General features: G+C 45.4%; 1 protein-coding gene across 6 annotated transcripts in view; it reads right to left on the bottom strand.

Moving 5' to 3' along the window:
- Positions 1-214: 214 nt before the first annotated feature.
- Positions 215-18,549, bottom strand: part of LOC135249132 (dynamin-2) — a 31,570-nt gene continuing 13,235 nt past the window's right edge. For 4 of the 6 annotated variants that reach the window (XM_064324427.1, XM_064324428.1, XM_064324431.1 and 1 more), the window contains exons 11-20: positions 15,031-15,117; positions 14,555-14,625; positions 14,140-14,191; positions 10,164-10,274; positions 9,123-9,232; positions 7,888-7,999; positions 7,282-7,446; positions 6,392-6,618; positions 3,749-3,973; positions 215-2,084 (exon numbers count right to left, since the gene is read on the bottom strand). In XM_064324427.1, the coding sequence (XP_064180497.1) occupies positions 2,015-2,084; positions 3,749-3,973; positions 6,392-6,618; positions 7,282-7,446; positions 7,888-7,999; positions 9,123-9,232; positions 10,164-10,274; positions 14,140-14,191; positions 14,555-14,625; positions 15,031-15,117 (1,230 nt within the window). In that variant the 3' untranslated portion in view covers positions 215-2,014. The remainder of the gene's footprint in view (positions 2,085-3,748; positions 3,974-6,391; positions 6,619-7,281; positions 7,447-7,887; positions 8,000-9,122; positions 9,233-10,163; positions 10,275-14,139; positions 14,192-14,554; positions 14,626-15,030; positions 15,118-18,549) is intronic. The other 2 variants (XM_064324429.1, XM_064324430.1) reach the window with 1 other exon arrangement.

Raw genomic sequence — 18,549 nt, 5'->3', positions numbered from 1 at the left:
GGGGATGTGTATACATTTGTGTGTGTCGTTGTGTGTGTGTGCTTATATATGTACGTGTGTCCATGTGTGTGTGCGCGTGTGTGTCTGTGGATGTGCATGTGTTTGTATGTGTGTGTGTGTGTGTGTAATTCTGTGCATGTACGTGTGTACATGTTTCCACTCGCTCTGCAGCTCTTAATTTATCACAATGATGGAAAAACCCACATTTCAATGCTTTTCTCAGTTTTAAACCCATTTTATTGTGTCAATCGCTTGATGAGTGATCTGATCTGGCTAGTGAGACCTTGTACACTGCAGTTAGACAGTGTGGCAGGAAGCAGTGATCAGAGTGTTTCAGAAAGATGGACACCATAGCTACAGGGTCTGTACAGGACTGACATGCACACACAGAGGAAAAAACACCATTTTCATATAATTAGTTACAAAAAAGAAAAACGGCAAACGTTACATCATGTTCCCTTGGCATTGAGTCAGAACCACTGCATTTTCCCCTATTTTAAGCTTTAATAAATGTCAGGTATGCAAATCTGTGAGGGGTCAAGCAGGGTTTGATGCAATCATAGAAGACTGAAATGTAAGTGTGTGAACTCCAATGAGGATAATGAGGTTATTTATCTCTATGCATTGCTCTGGTCCTGCTGGTCTGTAGAATACAGCTGTCAGGCTGCTCCTGAATGCATACACACACGCTCACGCACACACACACGCTCACACTCGCACACACACACATGTACACGCACACGCACACATGTATGCACACACACACACACACACACGCATGCTCACACACGTACACACACAGGCACACACACACACACACACGCACATGGTCACACATGCACACATGGGCATAGATTTTCATGCGTATATGCCGACATGCATTTACACACAAATGCTGACACACAAACACACGTGTATTTCTGCACACACACATGCATGCGCACACGCACGCGCACACACACACATGCTCACACACAGACAGCTGTACCTGTGTTTTTGCTTTGCTTTCTGCATAGTTAACATCTGAAAAGTGCTTGCAAAAATACATATATACAAATTTTAAATCATAAGCTTCAAACAACAAACTTTTACATTTGGGAAGAGAGGCTTGAAAGAATAGGTGTGGCGTACTTTAGTGCTGGCCAATCAGAACATTGTCTGGGGGACAGAACAGGAAACCGGGCCCCTCACTCTCTGCCCTAAACACAGCGTCCTGTTCCACGGCCATTCATTTTATTTATTCATGAACATTTTGCATTATTTTAATCTTGGAAAGGTGTTTTAACAAAATGGGCTTCCACTATTAAGACAGGGCAGGACCATCAACATCATTCATGTGAAAATTACAAAGGGCTGTAAAGCAAGGAACAAGGTGAAGAAAAAAAAAAAAACTCTTTTTGCAAATACACAAAAGAAAGAAATTAAGAACAGCCCCACTAAAATAAAAGCATACAAACTGCTTATTTTCAGTTTCAGGAAATCTATTATTCTCATCATTAGCATCATAAAAATTGAGTAGTGTGTTTGTGGACATTACAACAGAGGTAAAAGGTCAGGGGTTGAAGGTAAAACGTCAGGTGAAGGGAAGAAGGGGAAATCAGGGGTGAAAGGTCAGAGTGAGTGAATGTGTCTCTGTGTGAGTGTGTGTGTGTGTGTCTCTATGTGAGTGAACGAGTGAGTGTGCATGCATGTGTGTGCGTGTCTCTATGTGAGTGAATGAGTGAGTGTGCGTGCGTGTGTGCGTGCGTATGTGTGTGCATGTGTGTGCATGCATGCGTGTGTGTGTGTGTTTCTGTGTGTGTGTGTGTGTGCATGCATGCATGCATGTGTGCGTGTGTGTGTCTGTGTGTGTGTGCGTGAGTGAGTGAGTGAGTCAGTGTGAGTGTGCATATGAAAAACTTTGACCAATTTTGGGCCCAGCCCCTATATTTGGACCCCCCTCAGTTACCTGGGTTTACCCTGTGGCTCCGCCCCCTGGCTGATGGCCATCCCAGCAGCCCCCCGAACCCCCAGTCTAGTCCAGTAAAGACGGCTCAGCTGGGCGGATTACAGTGGGACGAGCTGGGGCAGTGGGGGGCCTTCTGCTGCAGAGAGAGAGGGAGGGAGGAGAGAGAGGGAGCAAGGAGGGGTAGAGAGGGAGGGGAGACAGGGAGCAAGGGAGGGAGGGGAGGGAGGAGCGGGAGAGAGGGGGAGGGAGGAGCAGGAGAGAGAGGCAGGGTAGAGAGAGGGAGGGAGAGAGAGGAATTCTGCTAATTTCCATTTATTTCCCTTGTTTTACTTACAGAACTCAACCTGAAGAATCTCTTGTAGTTCACTTTGTTGATCCCCTTCATGAATTTAAAATCCTCAATAAAATCACCCCTAAGACTCCTTTTACTAAACTTGAACAGATTAAGCATCTCAAGTATTTCCTCGTAGCTTTTAAGTTTCAGACCAGGAATCAATTTAGTTGCTCTTCTTAGAACCTTTTCAAGAGCCTCGGTATCTTTCTTGTAGTACGGTCCCCACAACTGCACACAGTACTCCAAACTGTGGTCTAAAAATGTATTGTATATGATAAATATAACTTACTGGGATCCTTCGACTATATATCCCAGAATCCTGTTGGCTATTTTTTTTTTTTTACTGCTAAACCACAGTGCCTAGAACCTGAAAGACTTTGATCAACCATTACTCCCAAATCTTTTTCAAATTGAGCACATTTCAATTTTGTTCCTCCCATAAAGTAATCCTGCCTAATGTTTTTATTTCCCACATGCTGAACTTTACATTTGGCTATATTAAATTTAATTTGCCAGGTCTCCGCCCACTTTTGTTTAAATTTCCGTGGATTACTTCAGTAAATTCCAAACTATTAGCTGGGCTTTCCAGTTTTGTGTCATCTGCAAATTTGACTAATGTACATTCTACATTCCTGTCAAGGTCATTGATATAAATGAGGAAGAGCAGTGGTCCCAGCACCATCTTTGTGGGACTCAATTTCCCACAGTACCCTGCTCAGATAATATCCCTTCTACAATCACTCTTTGTGTTCTACCCTGTAGCCTGTAACCTTAGCACATATATTAATATTTTCAGTCTTACTACTCACAGTGCTATCATTTTTATATATCTTAGACCTCCTGAATGGCTTTGTTCATCCACTGGGGAGACCGCTTATTCAACTTAATTGGTAAATGGTAAATAAACTGTATTTATATAGCGCTTTTATCCAAAGCGCTTTACAATTGATGCCTCTCATTCACCCATTCACACACACACACCAACGGTGTAAGGCTGCCATGCAAGGTACCAATCAGCTTGCTGGGTTAGGTGTCTTGCTCAGGGACACTTCGACACGCCCAGGGCTGGGGATCGAACCGGCAACCTTCCGACTGCCACACAACTGCTCTTACCTCCTGAGCTCCAACTTACTTTTCCCTATCTTTGGAATAAATTTACATTGCACCTCAAGAGTAATCCTTTTGAACCAGCAGACTTTCATTCGCAGTCTTGCAGTCAAGAAGCTGCATCCGGTCAATATTTCTTAAATCTGCTTGCATCTCGTTAAAATCGGCTTGCCTAAACTTAAAAATTCTGGCCTCGGTAATTTTGTGGACTGAATGGGTTCTCATCATAAATCACTGTCCATATATATATTTTGAGAATATTTGCTGTTAATTGATGGTGTATTGTGTGTACAGATAAAGGTGCACGCATGTGGGTTATGAGTGCACACAGGTAACTGTGGTGACAGGTGCAGCCTTACTTTGGGACACCAGGGGGCAGTGCAGGGGGCACTCTCGCAGGGCGGGATGGGATCTGAGGGGGGTCTGAACCCAAGGCATTGACAGGCGGGCCTGGGCGAGATGGGATGGGCGGAGCTCCGAATGCAGGGCTGGGATTCAGGGTGGGGGCTGGAGTCGGCCCCCTCACTGCTGGGGGGCGGCCAGGGGGCGGGGCCACAGCTGCAGCTCTGTGTGATGCAGGAGGACTAGAGAGAGAGAGGGAGGGGAGAGAGGGAGGGAGGAGTTACTTGAAACAATTTAGGAAACACCGGGTAGCATTGCTTTGGAATACATCTTATTTAATTTGTGTATGGTAAGATAGCCAAAATTGTTCCTTGTAACCTGGTGAAATTTTGATATCAATACTTTCAATGGCAGGTCTAGATTTTGCCAGTTTGAATTAATGACTAAAAGACAGTGCTTTGTATGTGTCAGTAACTTTTTTGTGCGTTGAAAACGTTTTTCATCAGGTATAATTTCTTTTTGTACTGTATTTGTAATGAGTAAGTGATAATAGTAATTCACATATGCATGTCTGTCATAGCCTACATTTATAACATAAATGCATGCAAACAAACAGCCTACATTCTGAAAGAAACACATAGACATGGATTTAATCATTTTTCTTTACCATGAATGACAAATCAATGAGTTTCCATAACAAACCGGTGCCTGCCTGCAGCAGATGGGTCCCCTCTCTGAGTCCGGTTCTACTCGAGGTTTCTTTCTGTTATCAGTCAGGGAGTTTTTCCTTGCCATTGTTGCCCTAGGCTTACTCTTTGGGGGCCGGTTCTCTGTAAAGCTGCTTTGTGACAAAGCTCCTTTGTTAAAACACTACACAAATAAAAATTGACTGATTGAATGAGTGTGTATGCAATATTTTTAATTGGATGTGTTTTTAATGGGCTATTATACACAACAAACCTACAAATAGTTTGTATGTTGGTAGAGGATCTATAGAGCTAGTTAACATTAATTTAGAAATGTAGCATTGTAGGGTAGCTACAGAAGCTTAGTTTATAAGTAGTTATCAGTACAGATGCAGTGGTGAGTGTGAATCGTTTTGACGGTTTTGATATACCCAGCATGAAGAAATCATTATCTTCGGCAATTACATCCGGCAATGACACCTACTGAATCGCAACGCAGATGCTGCCTCTTAATTTCATCTGTGCTAACGAAATCGCTCAGTCTGCCATCTGATTAGCAAGGTAGCTAACGTTAAACTCAGTGAAAATGCAGAAAGCGGAACTGTCTAAAGTGTGCATGTCTTTCATTTGGATTTCAGAAATATAAATGAGTTTCCCTGCATAGATTTTACAGATGCAAAAGCAATAGTTTAAATGTTTCATTTTTAGTTAGACAGCAAGCCAGTGTAATGAGTTAGAGGCATGCCTCAGCCCAAGGGATTTGAACCTGGGTCTCTCACTCGTCCAAATAGTTCTATAGGCATACACGCTACCTAGTGAGCAAAGTTGTGTTAGTTTAAATGTGTCCACTTGTATATATGTCCATTTTGTGTGTATTCAATGCTTTTATTGGCTGATGTACCTAAATGTCCAATGGGGAGACATTCTTTGTGGCCCTTGCGATGATGTAATCGGGCAGAAAAAAGTAGAAGAATGAAAAAATGAAAAATCCCCTGTTTGGGCCTTTAGTGTATGGATGTGTGAATTTATTTGTGAATTCTGTCTTTAGAAATGAGGACAGAAATGGATGTTTTTAAGGGCTGAGAGTCTGTGGACATTGTGATTATTTCTGTAGGGAACCCTAAAAAATGCTGTATAGGTATGGGGCATGCCGCCCCACTAAGGCGTAACTTGGCGGGATGGCATACCTGCCATGGCAATATTCATGTAAAATTCATAAACAGTTGTGATAATATCATATTACTATTATAATATTAATAAGCACTCCTTATTGATAACATCATATCAATGGTCTACATCAATAAATCCTTGTTATTAATATCATTATCTGTTCACTGGAATTAACACAATTTATGAATGTGTTTATTCAAAGAAGTAACATACCATTGTTGCACATGGTGGAGAAATATTAGGATACATTCATTTTTTTTTGGCAGTTTGTGCAGTAAGAATAACTGGGAACTACACAAACGACGTGTGGTCAGCACAGAGCTACAGTCTCGCAACAGTGTTTATCAATAACATTGGTGCCCTCTACTGGCCAATATATGATAGAACAATGACACTATGTCCAGTCCATTAACCAGATTGCTACGGTAAAATTCCATTTGATTTTAATATTCAGAATTTTCTTGGGAAAAACATTTTAATTGGTGTATGTAAGTATGCACAGTTGCATTTGCACATGTGTATGTATACATGTATGTGTGTGTGCAGGTGAATATCCAGTTTTATAGTGATTATTTTTGTATTTGAACAACGTTGGGGATGATGAATGACATCACATAAGCCCCACCAGTCACATGACCCCACCAGTCACATGACCCCACCTGTCACATGACCTCACCAGCCACATGACCCTACCCATCACATGACCTCACCCATCACATGACCTCACCCATCACATGACCTCACCAGCCACATGACCCTGCCAGCCACATAACACCACCAGCCACATGACCCTAATCCACTCACCTGGGGTCATTCTGTATCCAGTCGTCATCCACGGGGGGGGGCATGGGGGTGGAGATGGTGGAGGTGCTGATGTCTCCGATGATCAGTAGCGCCTCCTTCAGGGCGTGGTACATACGCAGCATGTCGTCCCGTCTCTGGGCCTGCTCCACCGACTCCTCCATCAGAGAGTTCTGATCTCCCGAGGAGTACAGGTACGCCAGCAGCTCTGAGTGGATGAAGTCCTTCGCCTAGAGAGCGAGGGAGGGAAAGAGAGGGCGGGAGAGAGAGGGACAGAGAGAGACGAAAGGAGAGGGAGGGACAGAAAGAGAGGAGAGGAGGGAGGGGCAGAAAGAGAGGAGAGGAGGGAGGGGCAGAAAGAGAGGAGAGGAGAGGGAGGGGCAGAAAGAGAGGAGAAGAGGGAGGGACAGAAAGAGAGGAGAGGAGAGGGAGGGGCAGAAAGAGAGGAAAGGAGAGGGAGGGACAGAGATTTTTTTTGTATTTTTGTTAACAAACCCCCCCCAACCCCACCACTGTCATTGCTATTGTACATTATTTCTGTTGATATAGTTGTTACCACTAGTGCTGTTCTTTGTAAACAATCGGTTTGGCAGGACTGCTGATACGTGGTAATGCCAAAAGAGCTTATTTGAATTTGAATTTTGGAGGAAGGGAGAGTGAGGGACAGAGAGGGAGAGATGGAGAGAGTGAGAGAGCAGGAGAGAGAGGGAGAGGGAGAGAGAAAGACAGGAAGGGAGGAGAGAGGCAGAAAAAGGGCAGGATGCATGGTAAAATGTTAGAGAGAGAGAAGAAAGGGAGACGGCAAAAAGAAAGTGAAAAGAGGGATAGGAGGAGAGAGTGAGTACACGTGAAAAAGAAAACTGCATGCTGGGTAATAAGGATGGCAGACTAACGCTGTTGATCATCAGGTGCATGATGGTCTTGGGCATGAGGTCACGGATGGACTTGTTGACGATGCCAATGTAGGAGTCCACCAGGTTGCGGATGGTCTCCACCTGCCGCTCCAGCTGGGGGTCCATGGAGAAGGTGTCGGCCGGTACCCCCTCCTCACTCTCCACCTGCGCACCATGCAACACAGTCGCCATGTGACCTACCTGCGCACCATGCAACACAGTCGCCATGTGACCTACCTGTGCACCATGCAACACAGCCTCCATGTGACCTACCTGCGCACCATTCAACACAGCCGGCATGAGACCTACCTGCGCACCATTCAACACAGTCGGCATGTGACCTACCTGCGCACCATTCAACACAGCCGCCATGTGACCTACCTGCACACCATTCAACACAGCTACTATGTGACCTACCTGCGCACCATGCGACACAGCCACCATGTGACATCTTTACACAACTCCACACTGTCCCTGTTTCTGAAAGCATGCACAGGTATTTTGGGTTACCTGTGAGCAGGCACACAGGTATTAGGGGTTACCTGTGAGCAGGCACACAGGTATTAGGGGTTAACTGTGAGCAGGCACACAGGTTTTTGGGGTTACCTGGTCTTTTTCGGGGTACACTCCTGCCCGGAGGAATGAAGCTTTCCAGCTGTCCACATCCTCCTGAGTGTCACAGGCCAGCTCCACCTGCCGCAGGTCCTTATACACGTTCCTACACACGCACACACGCACGCACGCATACACACGCAGGCACACGCATGCACGCATATGCACGCACACACACACACACGCAGGCACATGCATGCACGCATACCCACACACACACACGCATGCACACACACACACACACACATGCATGCACGCATACACACACACACACACTCATACACACGCAGGCACACGCATGCACGCATATGCACGCACACACACACACACGCAGGCACATGCATGCACGCATACCCACACACACACACGCATGCACACACACACACACACACATGCATGCACGCATACACACACACACACACTCATACACACGCAGGCACACGCATGCACACATATGCACACACACACGCACGCACGCAGGCACACGCACGCATACGCACACACACACATGCACGCAGGCACACGCATGCACGCACACACACACACGCGCACACACACACGCAGGCACACGCATACGCACACACACACACAGGCAGGCGCACGCATACGCACACACACACGCACGCAGGCACACGCACGCACACACGCATGCACGCATACGCACACACACACACACGCAGGCACACGCATGCACGCATACGCAGGCACACGCATGCACGCATACGCACGCATACGCACACACACACGCATGCACGCATACGCACACACACACGCATGAACGCATATGCACACACACACATGCACGCATACGCACACACACACACACACACACACATGCACGCATACACACACGCATGCACACACCCGCACGGATGCATGCACACACGAGCACACACATACGCATACACATGCACACACACACACACACACACACAACCACACACAACACATGCACACGCACATGGGCACACGCACACGCATGCAAACATACACACACGCACATGTGCACACAAACATACACGCACGCACACACGCATGCAAACATACACACACACAGGCACGCAAACATACACGCACGCGCGCACACATACACGCACACACATGCAAACACGCACACACATATCAACATCCACACACACAAACACATTACTGAGAGCTCCACCTTCCTCAGGTCCTTATGTAAGTTCCTGCACACACACACACACACATTACTAACAGCTCACACACACCTCTGCTCTGTGTTGAAGATGGCAAAGATGTGTTTAGTGGACATGAAGCCTTTCTCCACATCTCTAAGCTTCAGGTTATCCAGCGGCAACATGTACTTCTTCTCCTTCTCCTAAAAAAACACACACACACACAATCAGTGTTATACACAACCTCTCTCTCACACACACACACACACACACACAATCAGTGTTACACACAATCTCTCTCTCTCTCACACACGCACAATCAGTGTTATACACAACCTCTCTCTCAAACAAACACACACACACACACACACAATCAGTGTTATACACAACCTCTCTCTCTCACAGACACACACACAATCAGTGTTATACACAATCTCTCTCTCACACACAATCAATGTTATACACAATCTCTCTTTCTCTGTCTCTCTCACACACACACACACAATCAGTCTTATACATAATCTATCTGTGTCAGTGCATATAGGTGTGTGTGTGTGTGGTTGTGTATAGATGTGTGTGTGTTGGTGCATATAGGTGTGTGTGTGGGTGGATATAGGTGTGTGTGGGTGGATATAAGTGTGTGTGGGTGCATATAGGTCTGCGTGTGGGTGGCTATAGGTGTGTGTGGGTGCATACAGGTGTGGGTGGATATAGGTGTGTGTGTGTGGGTGCATATAGGTGTGCGTGTGGGTGGTTATAGGTGTGTGTGGGTGGATATAAGTGTGTGTGGGTGCATATAGGTGTGGGTGGATATAGGTGTGTGTGTGTGGGTGCATATAGGTGTGTGTGTGGGTGGATATAGGTGTGTGTGGGTGGATATAAGTGTGTGTGGGTGCATATAGGTCTGCGTGTGGGTGGCTATAGGTGTGTGTGGGTGCATACAGGTGTGGGTGGATATAGGTGTGTGTGTGGGTGCATATAGGTGTGCGTGTGGGTGGTTATAGGTGTGTGTGGGTGCATATAGGTGTGCGTGTGGGTGGATATAGGTGTGTGTGTGGGTGCATATAGGTGTGGGTGGATATAGGTGTGTGTGTGTGGGTGCATATAGGTGTGTGTCCGTAGTAAAAAGATCACCTCCTCATCCTTGTACCAGGACAGGGACTCTGCTGTCAGGACAAACCAGTAGTCTTTGGACCCCCCCTTCATGATACTGATATTGAGGGTAAGCCAGCCTCTCCGTATCACCTGCACAGAGCGGGGGGAAGGCACACATATTAACCCAAAATAACCAATAACCTGTTTCTCTAATCTCAGGCACTTCCTCACTCCCTTTGCAACAAGCTGTCCATGGAGGGGGGGGGTTATGTGTGTGTTTCTTGTCAAGCTGTGCAGAAAAGTCAAATAAAGAAATTGAAGTCCATTTAATTTCTACTCCTATGTAGGATTGGGTAACCGGTTCCCATACCACACCGAATCAAACAGATTCCTGCTGGTTTCCACCATGCTCCGGCACTTTGAAACAGAAGTTACAAGCCACCCATGCCCCTGCGGCACACCTAAGGTTACACTCGCCATGGACTCAGTCAGTGACAGCAGGCACCATAAGCAAGCTAGCTAATGCTACACTTGCTCTGTCGACTCAGCCAGTGACAGCAGGCATCGTTACCAAGCTAGCTAACGTTACACTCGCCATCGACTCAGTCAGTGAAAATAGGTACCGTTAGCAAGTTAACACTTGTACCGTTTACAATACTAATAGATTAGTTATTCATAGTTTAGTTAGAAATAAAGTTCCATAAATGAAATCGTCTTGGCAAAAATGAAAAAATTAAGTTGTTCACCTTCAGCTATTGTTGGTTGAATCTTTTTTCTGATAGAACACACATTTTTGGTGGGGAAAGAATATTTTTATGAACTCCCAGATTGACGCTATTTTTAAGTGTGTCATGCTTGGGGGGTGTAGCTGCAGATGAGACTGCAGGGATGGGGTTGCTTGATAAATGGATGACCTACGGGACAATGGTGGCATTTAGGAACTCCATATCAGGCATTGTTGTTTCATATCATCTACTAATAAAGCTTGAACAGAGTTTGTTGTTTCCACTCATAGATTAGTTGCAGCAGCATCGAATGTCTGAGTTAAGCAATATTGTCTTGGACAATCCATTTGTGAAATATGCACTCATTTCATGGTCCGCCCAGATCCGCTCTGCGTGGGGTTTGCATGTTCTCCCCATGTTCACACGGGTTTACTCCGGGTACTCTGGTTTCCTCCCACACTCAAAGACATGCATGTTAGGTGCGCTCCTGCAGGTGCCCTTGACCAAGGCAGTCAGAACTGGAGTTGGTCCCCGGGCGCTGCACTGTGGCTGCCCGCTGCTCCTAAGTAACTAGGATGGGTCAAATGCAGCGGTTAAATTACCCCACAGGGTTCAATAAAAAAGTATATCTTATTTTTTATCTTGTAACACCGGGGTACCTTCCAAAATAGCTGTGTGTAATACCACACATGTTGTTTACGTGTTGTTGCCCTTTTTAGTACACTCTGGCTTGACTGACAATTATTTTATCCAGTAGGCAGCGGTATATGCTTTCTAACAATGTATAATATGTCTAATTTTACTTCTGGAATAGTGTTTTATAGCCCAGCGTAACCAAAAGTTTTGTCTCATCATTGTTGCCTAATGCATTTGCTCTGTGGTAGCAGTAGAAGACACCGCACCTGGTGAAACGTAATAGTTGAGTTCCATCATTTTTTGGAAAATGTTGTTATTCCTGAGAACTCCTGAGCATGGCTAAGGCATTGGTAGCAGATATACCTAGCTGGTATTGTTTTCTGGAGTAAATCAGAAGAGGAGAATGACCGCATTGATTCTCTGGAGGAGAATGGCTATGAACACATATGATTTCATCCTTGATATGTACAGTATTAGTGCTCAAAATATATATGAGATATATACGTTATTTTTGAAAGTGAGTCTGTAAATAGGTTTGTGCTATTTAATAATGAGGACAATTCACACTGTAGCATAAGCGTTCGTTGGTACTGTAGCTCAGTTGTGTTTATGTTTCATGAACCAGATTTGATGAGAAAGTTTAAACATCGACAAAACAGTGGAATATTGTATGCCGTCCCATCCCCATGCAAGAAAACATTACAAATTCTAGAGTACAGAAAAACATACGGGAGTTAATGATTGCACATTTAGGTACATGTACCACAATGTCAAAATGTTTTTTGCATTTGCATTTATATCAAAATATGATATAAATCTTTCATCTTAAGCCATCATAAGGGGCAATCTCATAGCATTTCATCGCAAACTAAAAGAGAATTTTATTTTTCCTTTTTTGCCAAGATAATTGCATTTGTTGCACTTTATTTCTTCCCAAATTATAAGTACTAACTAATCTGCTTCTATTTTGCTTCATAGAACTTTAGTAGTATCACCCTCAGATTCAGCATACATTTGATCAAGGGGTTTATGATCCAGGGCACGCATATAGTTTTACCAGCTATATACTGTATGTGATTTCTCAGGATTTCATTTCAAACTTTATTTTTGCATTTTTGCCAAGATAATAGCATTTATGGCACTTTATTTCTATTAGTTAGTATTGCAAATGGTGTCTTGCTTCATTTAAACCATTTTCTAATGCTCTGTGATGCTCACACCTGGAGTTATAAAGCTTTAAATGGGGTACCTCCCTAAATGGGCAATGATTGGCCAGATTTGGCATCTGGGCAAAGGGGTTAAGGAATGCCACAGCCAAGTGCCCAGATCTAAATTTCAATGAAAATCTGAGGTATGAAAACCGCTGACACTAACCCAAACCTGACAGAGCTGGAGTGCATTTGGTGGAACTGGCATTACAATCACCTTCAATTTCCACATGAGGAAAGACATCTAAATCACCTTCCATGAGTGGGGTACCTGGTTTAGAGGTGAGTGGGGTACCTGGTTTAGGGGTGAGTGGGGTACCTGGTTTTGGGGTGAGTGGGGGTAACTTGTTTAGGGGTGAGTGGGGGTAACTTGTTTAGAGGTGAGTGCGGGTAACTTGTTTAGGGGTGAGTGAGGTACCTGGTTTAGAGGTGAGTAGGGGTAACTGGTTTAGGGGTGAGTAGGGTACCTGGTTTAGAGGTGAGAGGGGGTAACTGGTTTAGGGGTGAGAGGGGTACCTGGTTTAGAGGTGAGTGGGGTACCTGGTTTAGGGGTGAGTGGGGTACCTGGTTTAGGGGTGAGTGGGGGTAACTTGTTTAGGGGTGAGTGGGGGTAACTGGTTTAGGGGTGAGTGAGGTACCTGGTTTAGGGGTGAGTGGGGTACCTGGTTTAGAGGTGAGTGGGGGTAACTGGTTTAGGGGTGAGTGAGGTACCTAGTTTAGAGGTGAGTGGGGGTAACTTGTTTAGGGGTGAGTGGGGTACCTGGTTTAGAGGTGAGTGGGGTACCTGGTTTAGAGGTGAGAGGAGGTAACTGGTTTAGGGGTGAGTGGGGGTAACTGGTTTAGGGGTGAGTAGGGTACTGGATTTAGAGGTGAGTGGGGGTAACTGGTTTAGGGGTGAGTGGGGTACCTGGTTTAGAGGTGAGAGGGGGTACCTGGTTTAGAGGTGAGAGGGGGTAACTGGTTTAGGGGTGAGTGGGGGTAACTGGTTTAGGGGTGAGTGGGGTACCTGGTTTAGAGGCGAGAGGGGGTAACTGGTTTAGGGTGAGTGGGGGTAACTGGTTTAGGGGTGAGTGAGGTACCTGGTTTAGAGGTGAGTGGGGGTAACTTGTTTAGGGGTGAGTGGGGTACCTGGTTTAGAGGTGAGTGGGGTACCTGGTTTAGAGGTGAGAGGAGGTAACTGGTTTAGGGGTGAGTGGGGTACCTGGTTTAGAGGTGAGAGGGGGTAACTGGTTTAGGGGTGAGTGGGGGTAACTGGTTTAGGGGTGAGTAGGGTACTGGATTTAGAGGTGAGTGGGGGTAACTGGTTTAGGGGTGAGTGGGGTACCTGGTTTAGAGGCGAGAGGGGGTAACTGGTTTAGGGGTGAGTGGGGGTAACTGGTTCAGGGGTGAGTAGGGTACTGGGTTTAGAGGTGAGTGGGGTAACTTGTTTAGGGGTGAGTGGGGTACCTGGTTTGGCATGGCCCTCTTCTTGTTCACGTGAGCACTCCGTTGCTGGGCACTGTTGAAAAGAAAAGACAAATAACAAACAAAGATTTAACAGTTTAACAAAACGCACAACCGCACAAAATAGACTGCGTTCACTAACACTACAGTAACATTCTCTGAGAGGACAGGTTCTGGGTTTACTACCCCCAATTTCAATTGTTACATTAGCTAAAACTTTGACAGTAGGGACCATCAGGTTTCACAGTGGCTCCTAGTGTTTACCCAAAATGCCATCCTATGGATGAATAGTCAAACCAAGGCTGATCCCAGAACAGCACGCTGGGCTGTCATGAGATAATGCTGTTTGATAATGTTTATTTTGTGCTGCAGTGTATCCCTAAGCTAGTGATAAGACTATGATGTCATAGTTACGCACTTGGCGAAGCCAATGAAGTCCTCATGGTTGGTGTTGATGTAGGACAGCTCAATGTCAATCAGCAGCAGAACCTGGTCAGAACCAGAAGAGAAATGAATGTGAAAGCTCTGCAAGACCTGCATGGCTTCCGGGCTCCAATACTGCTCCCCTCACACCCCCTCACACCCCCATAAACCACCACTCACCCCCGCACACCCCCATAAACCACCACATACCCCCTCACACCCCCATAAACCACCACTCACCCACTCACACCCCCATAAACCCCCACTCACCCCCTCACACCCCCATAAACCCCCACTCACCCCCTCACACTCCCATAAACACCACTCACTCCCATAAACCACCACTCACCCCCATAAACCCCCACTCACCCCCTCACACCCCCATAAACCCCCACTCACCTCCTCACACCCCCATAAACCCCCACTCACACCCATAAACCCCCACTCACACCCCCATAAACCACCACTCACCTGGTCCTTGGTCTTGCCCTCTCTCTCACGGACGTAGGTGGTGACAATCCTCTCGGTTTCCTCTCTCAGTTTGGGGTAGGAACCCAGCTGTGAACAACAATCACACAGCACTACATACACATATACACAAATTACACACACCCACTATACACATAGCACAGCAGGTACTCACACAGAAACACAAATTTCACTCAAACTCCACTGCAGGTATATACACAAACACACAATTTAAACACTCATTATGAGCACACACCAATGCAGGTACACACACACACTAATCATACACAATCACAATGCACACACACACAAGACAGCAGGTACATGTTTATAAACATGACATACACACCACACACTTGTTATGTGCGCACGCACACACACACTATACACTTGCTGTGCAAACAGACACATACTCACACTATACAGGCACAACAACCACACTCACAGATATTTCAACACACATCTACGCACTGGCACTGATTAATAAGTGAGAGGCAAGTACAAGTTAACACTGACATGCAATGCCTGGTTCATCACCAGTTTGCAGTGTCCGGCTTTAACTAAGCTAGTCCACATCTGACCCTAGACCACATCTGATCCAGTTTGACAGGGTTTGAACTTTCAATTAAAGTACTACTATCATTCAGTAATGGGTGAATAAAATGGTCACTCCAACCTGGCGATGAAAGCAGACTGGCTCTTACAGTATTAGCAAGCTGGGAAAAGAGGGTTCAGTCAGGATGGAAAGAAACTGCACTTCCGCTAAGATGAGGGAGGTAGAGACTAGCATCCTGGAGATCATGACTCCATTCACTACGGCAACAGCACTTGTGTGGTTACTTAGCCAAGTATTAATAGCCATATCTGCTTAGGTAGATATCAAATGTGCACATGTAGGCCTAGCCTAGGTAGTCAATATAAATAGTTGTTTATCCATATATAGCAAGACATCTAATCTGATTTCTGACATTGGAAATATGGTAGAAGGCATGATAAAGTGGTCAATAGTTAAAAATAGCTTGCTAATATACAGCTCAGGACAATCAAAATTATGACTCCTAGTATGAACTGACTGAAAATAAAAATCCCGCTCTGAAGGTAGTGATGCTTTTGTCATCAGAATGGACTAGTATTGGTTTTCACATGTACGGCTGAATTGCTCCAATCCTATGGCTAATTCAGTTTCTGCATACTTTTTCATGTAGTTCTACATGTTTTGTTACCTACCTAAATGAATGCTAGCATGATTCCTTTCAGTGGGTAGAATGAATATTCCTCTTTATGAAAGTTTTATGGCTTTTATGGCAACTTGGGAAAGGGCCATAGCTGGGCTCCAAACCACAGGTACCAAACAGGTAGAGTATACAGTGCCCTCCAAAAGTATTGAAACGGTAGAGTGAAATTAGTTATTTTTGCTATATACGTTAAGGCATTTGGGTTTATGCAAGATTGCATTTGGAGTCAGAGGCATACACCACCATATAGACCAGAGGACTAATTATGGCTGAAAAACAACTAATATGTAAGCTGAGACCACCAACGAAATCCTGAACAAGAATAGCACAGACTGAGTTTATCAACTGCAGCCGTTTAGAAAGCCTGGAAAAAGAAAGAAACCACTGGTGGACTCAGAAATAAGCACCATACAGGTTGTCTGACGAAAACAACTGCAGATGATGACAGATGAATCCTAAGAGTTTTGAAGAAAAACCCCAAAAATAATAGTCAGCAATGATCACCAGCAGTCTCCAGAGAGCAGGGGTGAAAATATCACTAGACACAGAAGAGCAGAATTATAGAGGCTACACTGCAAGATGTAAACCTCTCGAAAAAAAGATGAGACAAAATATACCCTTTCCAAAGTGATGGAAATTTGAAATCATGGAGAAAGGAACGGTCCACCACCACAACTGAATTATGGAGGAGGTACTGTTATGGCTTAGGCATGTATAGCTGCTTCTGGAACAGGCTCACTCATCTTTATTGATGATGTAACAGAGGAGGGCAGCAGTAGGATGAATTTGGAAGTGTACAAACAGATTATGTCCGGCTATGTACAAAAAATTTCTCCAACCTCATCGGACAGTGCTTCATCCTGCAGAAAGACATCACCCCAAACACATTGTCTATGCAACGAAAGCATTCATCAATGGGAAAATGTGGAGCGTTTTTGACTGGCTAAGACAATTGCCTGATTTAATCTATTCGAGAATGCATTTAACGTGAAGAAGAGGAGACTGAAGACAGAAACTCCCTGAAACAAAGATCAATTGGAAGAGCTTTCTCCTACAGGGCCCCACTATTGTGGAACCAGCTTCCAAAATTCATAAAGGAGTCAGACTCAGTCTCAATATTTAAATCTAGATTAAAAACGCACCTCTATGCTCAGGTTTATAATCAGTTATAGTCTGGAGACAGGGTGCGAGAAGCCTGTAGTCATAGAGCTTTGTAGGTGGCAATCCTTTCCTTACTGTCACCTGGGCTGGTTACATGGGCTGGCTCTTGATAGGCGGGTATGTTTGTCCACCCCTCATGACTGCATGGGCTCTCCATCCCTGTCCTAGTAGCTATGCAGCCATATATTACTCCTGGCAGGGTCCCCCCAATACATACTACTGCCACTTTACCCACTGTCTGCTATATTGCAAATTCCCTAATTGCCGTTTATACCCTCTGCCCCACGCTGCCGGCGGGGCTCTTGCCCCAACCCTCGAGAGTGCTTCGAGAGTCGTCCGGTCTCCCCCACCTTTGCGGTCCAGCCCCTCTTTCGTCATTGCCTCCACCCTGCCCACATCTATCGCCACCTGCTGTTCCCCATCACCGCCACCCATCATCTGAGCCAACCTTATAAAACTGACTGACATGTTGGTCACCAGTCGGCACCCTGAGCCGACCAGAGGAGGATGGGTTTCCCCCTTGAGCCTGGTTCCTTCCAAGGCTTCTTCCCATCTGCCACAGGGAGTTTTTCCTTGCCACTGTTGCCTTAGGCTTGCTCCTGTGGGGGTTTAGGCCAGGGTTGTCTGTAAAGCGTATTGTGACAACTGCTGTAAAATACACTATACAAATAAAATTTGATTGATTGATTGATTGGCTGTAGTGAAAGCGTGAAAAAGCATTAACAAAGAAGATACCAAACGTTGGGTGATGTCAATGGGTTGTAGACTTAATGCAGTTTTACAGCAAAAGTGACAACTTTCACTCTACCGTTACCATAATTTTGGAAGGCTCTGTAACTGTACTGCTGATGACAACGTGATTCCCTTTGGTGAGCTGGGAGTGCAGTTGCTACATAGCATCATAGAATGACAGTGTGTGGAATGACAAACAGGGTAGAATAAGGGATTGGGTAAGATTGATGGAGGCTATAAGGAGGTGGGGTCAGGAATGGGAGTATCTTTGAACGTGGTGCAGGGTAGAACACAAACAGAAAGCCATGAGAGAAGGGACTTGCTATCTCCAAACCACGCCCCCAAGAGATTCCATTTCTTGATGTGTTCTCCTTAAAAAAAGGTCATGTTTACA

Source organism: Anguilla rostrata, chromosome 2, assembly GCF_018555375.3.
Source record: "Anguilla rostrata isolate EN2019 chromosome 2, ASM1855537v3, whole genome shotgun sequence".
NCBI classification, from domain to species: domain Eukaryota; kingdom Metazoa; phylum Chordata; class Actinopteri; order Anguilliformes; family Anguillidae; genus Anguilla; species Anguilla rostrata.
Note: the sequence above shows the minus strand (reverse complement) of the source record. Positions and strands in the feature narration are given on the sequence as shown.